Below are 12,250 nucleotides of genomic sequence, written 5' to 3'. Positions count from 1 at the left end.
TAGCTAGTATTATTTCCATGTATGAAAGTCCTGATGTGAGAAACTTTTAATATCCTTGCAAATGTGACTTCAGAGATGGTTTCATGTCCTTGCCATACTGACAAGATAAACTCAGGAAATCTCAGCTTGGGCTCCCCTTCCTGAGGGGTTCCCTCCTGATGTCCAGAGTGCCTTGGTTTCTCCCCTCTATGACTGTCCATTTCTCTTAGTTTCACACTGAAAGCAGTTTATGTGACTGGTAGTGTGACTGAAAGGGGATGCATGTTAGGCATCAGAGGATTATGAAGATGGAGAACAAGGTAAGACTCTGTCTTCAAGGAGCCTCTAGTATAGTGTTGTGATTCTCAGCCCTGGCTGTACTTTTGAATCACTTAGAAAGACTAAAAAAAAAAAAAAAAAGTCTACCAACATTCATATGTGTATCTTTCCTTCCTATACAGACAGTGGCTATCTCGGGACAGGAGACAGACTATCATCTTCTTTCCTTATTCCTTAGAGCCAGTCCCTATATGTAGCAGGAGTGTATTAAAACCTATTTAAATATATTAAACAAAAATATTAACAAAATCCAATGGGAAAGGCATTCTGTTATGTGAATCCTTAGTAGCAGTCACCAATATGGTTGAAATATTCAATTCCTAGGCCAAAAAGAATGTGTTCGTAACAGTTCCCCCTGTGTTAAGGGTGCCAATGTCACAGGCCCTATGCTCCCCGCCCCCATGGTGAAAATAGCAGGTGTCCCAAAATTAAAAGCAATTTGCAACTATGACACAACTTTGCATTTAGAAACGTCTCTTATGAAACTGTAAGTTACAGAATTCATCTTACCAACTTAAGATAACCTTCAGCATCTAGAATTAAGTTTTCTGGTTTCAGGTCTCTGTAGATTATACCTAGTCGATGCAGGTAATCAAAAGCTTCTGTCACACAAGCGACGCAGAACTTGGAGGTGGATTCATCGAAGCTGCCTCTGCAATGAAATCATTTTCCCTCTTAATACTCTAGACACACATATTTATTGTCTATTCCAGGTGTCAGTCATTGCATTGGTAAATTTGCACAATATACATGCTTTGTATTTCGTACTGCCCATGAATTAGACTGATGATGGTAAATTTGCACAATATACGTGTTTTGTAGGGCGTCAACACTAAAAAGTATTTTGTACCACCCATGAATTAGACTGGTGATGGTAAAGAAATTTAGGGGGATACTTGAGGCAAACGAGATGTATTTCACTAAAATCAAAATGTCTCCATCCCAACCATTGTTTCTGGTAATCATATATGAATACATAAAACAGAAACATAAGAAAACAAGAGTTTTTAAAATATTTATGGCAAACGCTGGAGAAAATGCAACTATGTTAAGGGAGAGCTTAAAGCAGACTTCTGTAATTTATTGCTTGACTAAAAAATGACTCAAGTGATCATTTTCATTTCCTGGCGGTATAGCACGTAACAATAACCCGTGTAGAAATGGGGTCATAACTCTTTCCTGTTTGGTGCACCTTGATGATATTAGAGTCGCCCTGCGTCAGCACTGCATGTGGGTTTCCACACTGAGTTATTAAAACGTGGTGGTGATTTGCGGCGTGGAGTCGTGGACGGGTATGGCTTTGACTCCTGCTTCTTCCATCACCGCGTCCTTGGGCAAGCTGTGTGGCTGTTCTGAGCCTCAGATCCCTCTCTGTAAAATGGGTTTACTACTTCCTGAACAGTGTGGTTTCGAGAACCAAACACAGTGCCTAAAAGATAGTACCAACTCCCCCTTTCTCAACAGATCTGCCCGTCGAAGCAAAGGTGGAGGAAGGAAATGTTTCCGAAGGTATCATGCAAGTCTTCACACCCTGCCCGGTTTTCCCCGCTCAGATCCACCCAACAACATGTTCCTAGCACAGCACACCCATCTCTTCGCAGATACTCAAAGGTCTGTCATTACCGGGGTCTGGGATTCTCCACCATGAATGCACATTAGAATTGCCCGAGAGGTCATTTACTAGACCCCATCCAAGGTGAACCAAATCATAACCTCTGGCATTAGGGTCCAGCATTTTCCTTTGTAAAGCTCTCCACGTGACTGTAATGAGAGCCACCAGCCCAGGTAATACCGTCCAAATGTTTGGCCTGGCATTAACCTCCATAACTTCATGCAAACCTACCTTCCCACCCCCTCTTCGCTGGCCTTGTCTTCTACTTAAATCCTGCTGTGAATCACCCCCAAAGACATATAATCCTATCTCAACTTTCCTGTTGTATCTTACATCCGTATCTTACAGTGACTCGGCCTCACACTAACCATGTGACCATGGAGCGTTCCCTCTCTTTCGAGGCCTGGGATTCTTTGGTCCCTACTATGGAAATGACAGACTGTCTCATAGGGTGTCTACCACATAAGTACAATATTAGCTAAGAAAATACCACCATTACTATTGTGTCAGGTGATAATATTTTCTTAGGACCATTTCTTAATAACTTTATGTCTCTTTAAACCATCGTAAGTAAAGCATCCTTTAGACCAGACATGAGAACACAGGTTATTGTTTATAAGCTTTTTTCATTACCTGTCCCTTAATATACTCCACAGCTCCCCACCTAAGCAGGCCTCCAGAAGCATGTATACGTACTTATTGTCCTTGAAAGTACGATATAATCTGTGAAGACACGTAAAAACATGGTTATTATTACGAATCCAGCTTTAAAACCTTTTTAAAGTTGCTTAAGAACATCATCAGTATCATTTGGAACACTGGTGTTCCTTCGTTCCAAACACCCTCCAGCTACGTGAGACCTCTCCCCGAACGCTCGCTGATCTTTCTTCTTGCCTTGCTTTTGTACATGTTAACCCCCTTCCTTAGACTGCCCTCCCTCTACACACAGACTGACCTTCTTCATCGCTGCTTCACTGTAACAGCGTTATCCATTCCTCAAGACCAAGCTCAGGGGCCCGATACAGCAGCTCATCTTCCCACCTACCAAATATGGCCTCTCTTGCCTCCAAAAACCCAGAGACCTCACATACGCCTCCTTTATGAGCTCCCATCACACCCATGTCTTACATCCTCTGGTTGGTCTCAAAAACTTGACTGTGAGACAGAGACCTATAAGCATTATGTTTAGTGGGGAGTGTACTTGGAAACAATCCCCCAGGGGAGGAATAAGACACACTTGGGCATCAGGAGAGTTGGGCTATGATCTAGTTTCTAGTTTCAATGAAAGCCTCAGCCTCAAGGAGCTCTGCCATCCCTGGATGCAGGCTGTACCTGGAAACAGAGTATGATCTTGGGCAAGGTGGCTCTCTTCGCCTGAGAGCAATGACCAGGAAAGGACTGAGTCGGAGTCCTTACTTGGCAACACTCCCAGAAGCTGTAGGAATGACAGCCCCAATCTTGACGTGGGACCTGGGCAGGGTACCATATTTTAACACTGGGTGACAGCAGAGCACTCAGATCGTGTGCAGACAGCAGAAGCAATCTAGCAAAGTCTCTCAGAATGGGCTCTGGTTCCAAGCAGCTCAGTGTGGGCTCTGAATCCAAGCTGCTTAGGCTTGAATCCCTGATCAGCCATTTATGAGCTATGCAGCCTAGTTTCCTTATTGCTCTTGAGGACAATCATAACATTTACCTCACTGTTATCTCATAAAGATCAGATGGATATATGCATTCGTTTGATTTTATATTAATTATATAGTAATTTAATATGTTATATATCTGCATATAAAATATATAAAATAAATATAAATATAATGTATTTTAAATGTATATTAAACATATATGATATATATCACATATATATTTTGCTTAGAAGAGTTTCTGGAACACGTTAATTTCTCAATAAATGTTGTCATTAATATTTATTATTATATTATCATTTCCTTATATGCCAGGCACTTTGCAGAGAGCTGGAAATGAGAATAGGAATAAAACCTAATCCATGCCCTGAAGCTGCTCATGATCGTTTGTTAAGGAATTATTGATGAAAGGGGGGGATTCTGGGAACACAGTTAATATAAAAATAATTGGATGACTCTATTGCCAGCATTGCCTGGGTTCAAACTTTTTTAATGCTGAAAAAAAACAGGTGTGGGAATATGGGCAGGCAGGAAGATTTTCTCAAGGCATCTGATCCAAAAACATAAATTCTATCCACTATAAGGGCACTTTACGTGGCCTAGAAATCACTGAAGCCACATTCTAGGGCCAAGACCTGTATGAAAATATGTATCTCGACTTGGCCTACTCCACTAACTCATGAATCGACAGGGAAAGAGAGCCGTGGCCTAGAATAACAGAATTCTCTTCCAAACTCTGGGAAAGAAGGAATGGTGACTATCAAGAGGTGGACCTTTTGGCATCCACGCACTGCTAGGACCACACTCTGTGGCTCCTGGGCAGCCTACAGGAGCCCAAATGCCACTTCTTTCAGAAATTCAACAGCAGCGTGTCCCCTGAAGGTTTCACATGAATTCTTTGCTTCCCAAATTCTGCAGTAGGTATGGATTCAATAATCAGTTCAAGTTATTCCACAATAATTTTATATTCTCACTCACACACACCTACACACACACACACACACACACACACACACACTTTCCTGAGATTTACTCAAGAATAAAAAATCTGAACTCCTGGCTCCAGACCTCAAACTTCTACCATTTTATGTATTGTTGCCACGACAGGGATGGAGAGTTCAGAGTGGGGCCTCTTTTTCCTCTTCTGTTCTCTTGCATGGAAACATTCAAAAGGGTCTACAATCCTAAATTCTGGGAGCCAAAAGCTCACTTACTTCACAATGAAGGGAGAACACAACTCTTCTAGAATCCTCTTTTCTGAGTAGACATGCTCCTGTTGTTTTGTGTCAACTATGTGCTTCTTCCTTATACACTTCATAGCAAAAGCAACATTCTCATTTTTCACTTTAACCTATGTAAGAAGAGAAAGATCCCTCAAAATTAGCTTACTAGGAAAGATTTACAATATCTATATACAACATGTTAACCAATGAGAGTTAAACTTCTTTCTTTCACATGTAAACAGCCTGTAACATTTTAACCACGTATCGCTCTGGGAAAGTAAGTTTTATTCACGTGTACACGCTTCCCTTTCATTGTAATTTCTACAAGAGTTCACATATCTGGAACATGGTCTTAAAACGTTCGCATTAGAACACGAAAAACAAACTCTAGTTAGATTTAATGTTTAGAAATCTATTCACTTTTGAGTGTGTGATATGAACTACTTTGACCAGAATTGACAAAAATTGTTCTTATGCACTTCTTTGATTTTCAAAACAAAACATATTAAATCAAAATCCATAGCAGCACGAGCCAATATGACAGCAACTAGTCGCATGAGGTTATTTAATTTTAAGTTAATTAAAATAAGAAATTCAGTTCCTCAGCTGCACCAGCCACATTTCAAAAGCTCGCCAGCCACATCGAGCTGGTAGCTACCCTCTCAGATAGCAGACGGATAGAACATTTCCCGAGGTGCAGGAAGTGCTTTTGCAGCCTGTTGCTTTAGATGGACAGACAAAATGTTCCCTTGAAAGGAAATAAAAAACTTTAATAGCTGTGTATTTGGATGGGCTTACAACTCCATCAGCAGACTCTATCTGATACGTAAGGACACTGCAGATTTGGCTGCAGCCCTCATTTTGCTCACGTTTGCCATTAGCCCTGCCTACAAGTTTTTAAATCAATGCTGGAATTATTGTTTTGATTATTATTATCTAACTATATTAAAAAAAAAAAACCCACAGATCTCAGCATTGCTAATTCAATCCTTTTGCCAGGATGTTTGGTGAAAAATACCACTGCAGATGGATAGTGCCCTCATCTCTCCATATGGCGTAGAAAACGTGACAAACACTCTTTGGCTTATGAAGAAATTGTTTCTTTCCCCCTCACCCATCAGAGAGGAAGTATTGACTGGGTGTGAAGTGTATTATCCAGAGTCTCCTGGAAGCACTTCCGATCTGCTCCTGTCCAGGGCCATCCAGGAGATGAAGGTCTCAGCATACATCCCGGAGCTTAATGTACAGTGAATCGTTAAAAATCTGCTGGGCGAAGAAGGGCTTGGTAATAGCCCAGGGTTCAGAGCCATCTGTACCCAGTAAGGTCACAGATCTCCATTCTACGGTTTCCCTGGAGCCCTTGAAGCTAGTTATAAAGCTCAGAGAGGTGGTGATGTGGAAAATACAGCCAAAATCAGGCCATAAGTTCCCAGCTGTCCCGATCAACACTACAGAAGGCTGCTCTTCAAATATTCCCTTACGGTTATCTTCTTTTCTTTTTTTCCTGACAGAAAATCTTGAGCAACCCAAGATAGGATAATGACAGCCAAATACAGACACAGCAGTGGAGTTTTGTCAACTATGATATTAAAGATTTTATTTCTATGGCACCTCCACTGGACACATTCTTCTTTTCTTTAGTATATAGTTAATGTGTCATGAGTGTATGTGTATACACATTTTCATGTTAGGAAATACATCTTTAATGTTTTAGAGCCTCTGGGAATGCTTCCTTGGTACATCCTCCAATAATTATAATCAAGAAAGGAATTCATAAAAGGATGTGACACGAGAAGCCTGAAAGAGCAGCTGTATTATTACAAGTGACTTATTAGCGCAGAGCTATTACTATAAACACACACAGTGAAAAATGTCCTTTCTTAATTTCAGTTCAAAGCAACATTTAAGATAGCAACAACAATTCATACGTTCCTCCAAGAGACACTGGAATATAAAACAAAAAAAAGTCAAAAGGCTTCTCTCAGATGCTTGAAACGTAAACCCCTTACAAGCTCAACTCTTCCGAACCCACCAACGCCCAGTGTTGCGATAATCTCAAGGTTCTGGAATGGGGATGATGAGGAAAATCTGGCCACCTTCTCCTTCAGCTGAATCATCTCCAGAGAGAGTGCTTTGGACAGCTTCCAATTAGACATGGATCTCCTGTATAAGAAAAGTGAAACTTCGCATATAGCCTCTTAGTCAAGCCAAGGGTCATGCCACATATACATTCCACTCGTGCAATAGTCTTATCTCTGCCAGTGACTACTGCCCGTGGTTGCTACAAAGGCTATCTCAACTTTTATAGGATCAGATTTAGTTACGCCTGGGGAGAAAAACAATGGAATATACAAACAAAAATACTGACACACACACACACAATAATAAAGGTCAAACTGAATCATTGAGAGGTAAAAAGAGCTGAATTGCATAGTATTGAAAGTATATCTCAATATCTACATTCTGTTTTGTTTTCTTTTAAAGAGTCAATGAGAGGAAGTAGCACCAGTTAGTCAGTCCCTTGGCTATGCACACAGGAGAATGCCACACTGAGAATCTTTGCTGTGTTTTGCTATTTTTGTTAGATTTTGAAGCTTTCTATGGCTGAACCTGAATGACTGCTTAGTGAAACATGAAAGATACATTTCTTACTTTATGTCTAAGTATCATTGTTTGGAAATATTCATTTTTCTCTTTTAATTAAGGTATACTGCTCTGACATATTTTATATATATATAAATTGTTCTTACTACAAAAGGCCTTTAAGGACATAAAAACGCAAATGTATTCCTTGCATAAAAAGATAAATGCAAAAAACCTATGAGGTCCTGACTGAATGTTCTAATTTAACTCTAATGTCAGTTTTCTAGAATTTTCGACTCCAGCTTCATTAGTACTACCTGAAGAACATATGGTTAAGTATTTACTCTACAAACTGTAAAGGATTTTCAAATAATTTTAATTTTACAAAGTAGTTTTTCTATTAAGCACAAAATTTTTCATCAATATTACCACATTTAGCCCAACCAACTCCTTCCTACACACACACACACACACACACACACACACACACACGGCCCTCAGCAATAACTCCCTTATATTCTGAAATAGTTCTGCCTCTCCCCCTAGATGTTTACCTGGAATCAGAACGATTCCAGTGTCTTGTGTCTTGGCATGCTTGTTTGATTTCCAGGCTTCATTTCTGAATAATGTCCTTTTCACATTGGAAACACAATGTCAAGCATCCCTTTCTTTCCCAAGGCCCCCTCTCAGGAAATGTCTCCCTCACATTACTACTCACCAACCCAAAATAAGAAGCTGACTACTTACAGACTAAAATAACATCCATACTAGTGGTAAGTGGCATCCTCTTCATGGAAGAACAATTTAAAAGAACTGCCCCCAATTTTCTAGTGGCGGCACCCTGAAAGTTACCACAGAGGCAGTCACACACACGCTCCGGAAGTCGCATGTGGCTGAGGATAACACTGCTTCACTTACTTTGCATGTCTTTTCTCATCATCCCGGTTCAGGTTTGCCACATACCCTTCAAGGTATTTTTGGAGCTCTTCAAAAGTCCCGACTGTTTGGTTGAATGTTCTAAGTGAATAAAATAAATAGTTACCTTTGCAATTTGACATTTCCTCAAGCTCAAAGAAGACTTTGTGTATGATTATTGATGGCTCTGTAAATGGTTTTTCAATAATTTAGGTTACAATAAAATTGCCATAAAATGTAGAATAGCTATTAGAAGTTATGTAATGAATCCTTCAAGTTTGAGAAAACAAAGAAGGGAAAACCTATAGTTTTCTGTAGTTTTCTGTCTTGTGATTCAAGTTTACCAGCAATTTTTTTCAAGAAGACAGTGGAAAGGAAATAGTCTATGTAATGTTTACTGAATCAACAGGTTATACGGGTTGCAGATTTTCCTAACTTTGCTTTATCATATTAAGCTATTTATTTTAAAAATCAAGGATAGAATTTATCTTTTCTTTTCCCTTGTAATACTCCTCGTTTCACATTCCTTCATAATTAAATCCAATTTTTTTACTTTATCTCAGTGGTTCTCTGAAGCTCAGCCAACATCTTCCCTTGACCACTCTCGCCCTCCACAAATCACATTTGTGTGGCCCCATCTAATTTTACTACATTGTTTGTGGGAATTCTTATACACAGCCTTACCATAAGAAATAAAGAATCCCCTTCTTTACCAAGTGAAACATATTTTCTTGATTTTCTTTTCAATGCTCCCCCACCCCTACACTCGAAAATCTACCCTGATTTGTGATTTTTAGAGTAGTTCTCTTCCCTACTGGAAAATAGTATCCTTCTAGAAACGATACTTTAATCATCTTGCTGAATCTTTAGCACCTGAGCATAGCAAAATGAAAGGAATGAAAATATACCTCAAAACACGTAAAGCTAATAAACCAAAGCCGTCTCATTACTCTACTGTGGCCATCTGCTGCCTGCCTAGCCTCGAAGACCTCTACCCACATTGAATTGACCACCACTCTGCATTTCCATTAGTAAGCAGATCTTACATACTGTGCTGGGTATTTTCCATTTTCCCCTTCAGATCTATTCTCCCCTTTCCCCCCTTTTCTACCCTCCTCTGTGGACTGTCCTTCATTAACTGTAGAACAGTGAGACATAGAGTATTGCCTTGAAATTTCAAATTCCCAATGGTTGAAATTTTCAAGTAAAAAGGAAATACTTCATGTACTTTATTTTACTTTTATTTATTCTATATGTCACCATTATCGGCCTGCTGTTAAACGAATTAAGGTATTGTAAACAAATCTCATTTTTACAGTGTAGGCTCACGCGGGTGTGACAGGTTCCTAGAAATTCTTCGCAAACTCAAGTTAAAACAAATGTAAACAGCTACAACATTCTAGCTATAACAGCCTGTAATCACTCTGATGGTATAGCATGAGGTGTAATCAGTTCCTTTGAGGTCTGTCCCAACGACCAATGATGGAGATGTCACAAATTACACTTGCCACGTATTTAGAGCTATTGCCATCTTGCATATTTTATTACATTCTAAAAATAGGAAAACTTGAACTCTCCTCCTTGCAACGTATTCATTCTCTGCATTTTGAAAACAACGCATTAGGAAAGAAGAAATAAAGAGCCAAAGGCTTTCAGTCACTACATTTCATTGCAAGGATGGCACCTTTATTCAGCCAACATGTGGAGCCCTTCCCGTCTGCCAAGGACTATGTCATTTGCTGGCCCTGCTACAGCAGTGAACCAGTACATGTTTCTGTTCTCATGAAGCTTACAGAAGAGTGGGAAGACAGATGTTAAATAAAGCAATTAAGTAAAATGTGAATGATGATATAAGGGTATATAGGGCAGTGGGAGAATTATCATGCATCTTAACCTAGTCTATTAGTCGTAACTACAATGATGATATAATTTACCATTCAAGCTGAATACTTTTCAGAGTGAAAGATGGTGCCAAGAACAAATATGCTGGGACAACCAGAACTATCCAGGAAATCCGGGATGTGGGTCAACCTGGTCATACCGGATAGTCAGCTTCTCTCACCCATACAATAAATTCATGTAACTTTCTAAGTCTCATTAAGCCTAACACAATACTCTGTACGCTGCAGAATCTCAGCTGTACCCATGTAAATGGAACATTTTAAAATTATAAACTTCCAAATAATATATAAACTCTACAAAATCCTTGCATCCTTTTCAGGGATTATGAATACAGGAGCTATTGTATAAATACTTGCTTGTGTGATTACAATGAAAAAAAGGAAAGGAGGTCTTCCTTTTTGTCCTAGTTTTAGTCCCAGCATTTCAGAGCAATTTATAAGATTTTACCACACCGTTAATGCTATTCAGCGCATGCATAGATTTTTAATGAACTCATACACAAAACAATGCACTATCGGGACAAAACTGTACCAATATATTTTCCATTTGTGAGCTGGCATCCAAAGATTACCTTTATCTGAACACATTTTGCACTTTCTAGCCCCTATGTCTTTGTTTTTAAGTTTGACTTCACCTGGAGTGACTTCTACATTTCCTATTTGCCTGAAAAATTCCCGTTAATTTTTAAACCCCATTTCCACACCTAAAAAAAATAAAACCTTGCCCACTTTACCGCATTGGAATCGCTCCTCTTTCTGAACACATGCTATGGGAGCCAAATGGCACAGGGGAAAGAACTCTGGAAGAAATCTGTGCTCCATCGGCACATGGCGTTGCTGGGGTAAGTCTTTACCGATCCAGGACTTCCTTTTCTCATCCACAAGAGAGAGATTAAAATACTTTGAAGTGATATTAAAAATCATTGTTCTATGTGTGGTAATGGGTGCTAACTAGACTGATTGCGATGGTCATTTCACAATACATACATCTTTCAAATCCTTATGTCGCACACCTGAAAATAATTTAAAGTTATGTGTCAATTATATCTTGATTACAAATAATAAATACAAAAGAATTATTGCTAACTTTTTGGGTATGTTAATGTTACTGTGGTCATGTATTTTAAGTAACATTTATCTTTCAGAGATGCTACTAAAATTTATAGATGAAATAATTTTAGGTTTGAAATTTGCTTGAAAATAGTATGGAGAAGGCAGGAAGGGAGTGGCAAAGTGATATAGATAAAGCATTAATTGATAATTTTTGAACTTGCATTATGGGGTTCATAATACCATCCTGTCTGCTTTTTAATATGTGTGAAATTTTCCATAATAAAAAGATTTTTTAAATATTCGGAAGTTCTTTCTAGTTCTAAATCTCTATAATTCTATGTTCAATGAATGTTAACATTCAATTAGCAATCAGCTGCATACTCCCTTGTGATACTTCTTGTCATTTTACTATTTTTTCCTAATATTTCATACGAGCATGCCCTATTTCTTTGACTACGCTAAAACATTTCTTAGACAACGGCCTAATTTTGGTATATTTGAATTTCTTTTATTATATCTAGAAAATTGATAAACATACAACTGATTAATGAGAGACCCAAGGGGCCAGATTTAAATATGATTTGAAATGAGCTAAGGACACAAAGTAAGACTTTTTCTGAAAAACAACCTGAGACATTTAGAGATTAACATTAACACACATCCCTTGCAAATTACTACAAATGTGAAATTAAACCTTCTCTGCAAATACATATAGCTAATGGGTATTTTACATTATGTCCAGGAGAGAGAGGTTTTATTCAATTTTTTTTTTGACTGCTTAGAGCCTTTTAGAAATAATATGGGATTTTTCACTATATTGTGTGGGGGAAAAATCCAAAAGAGTACTAATAAGCTTATTTCTCTGGAAGATGAAGAATAGAAATCAGCCTATTGCTGATATTTATGTACAAACTTTGCACACAAAATATTTAGCCTGCCAGCATCTGCCACTGCCACAGACAGACTCAGATCAGAAGGCCCAGTTCCTCCCCATGAATTTTAATA

The 12,250-nt window shown here is 38.8% G+C and overlaps 1 protein-coding gene across 2 annotated transcripts in view; it reads right to left on the bottom strand.

Moving 5' to 3' along the window:
• PRKG2 (protein kinase cGMP-dependent 2) overlaps positions 1-12,250 on the bottom strand; it is an 81,947-nt gene that overhangs the window by 28,769 nt on the left and 40,928 nt on the right. Inside the window, exons 9-13 of one of the 2 annotated variants that reach the window (XM_008693277.1) lie at positions 8,295-8,393; positions 6,803-6,956; positions 4,785-4,921; positions 2,564-2,653; positions 829-970 (exon numbers count right to left, since the gene is read on the bottom strand). In XM_008693277.1, coding sequence (XP_008691499.1) covers positions 829-970; positions 2,564-2,653; positions 4,785-4,921; positions 6,803-6,956; positions 8,295-8,393 — 622 coding nt within the window. The remainder of the gene's footprint in view (positions 1-828; positions 971-2,563; positions 2,654-4,784; positions 4,922-6,802; positions 6,957-8,294; positions 8,394-12,250) is intronic. The other variant, XM_008693278.1, reaches the window with a different exon arrangement.

This window comes from Ursus maritimus, unplaced genomic scaffold, assembly GCF_017311325.1.
Source record: "Ursus maritimus isolate PB19 unplaced genomic scaffold, ASM1731132v1 scaffold_8, whole genome shotgun sequence".
Lineage (NCBI taxonomy): Eukaryota > Metazoa > Chordata > Mammalia > Carnivora > Ursidae > Ursus > Ursus maritimus.
This window is presented reverse-complemented; position numbering and strand designations above follow the sequence as displayed.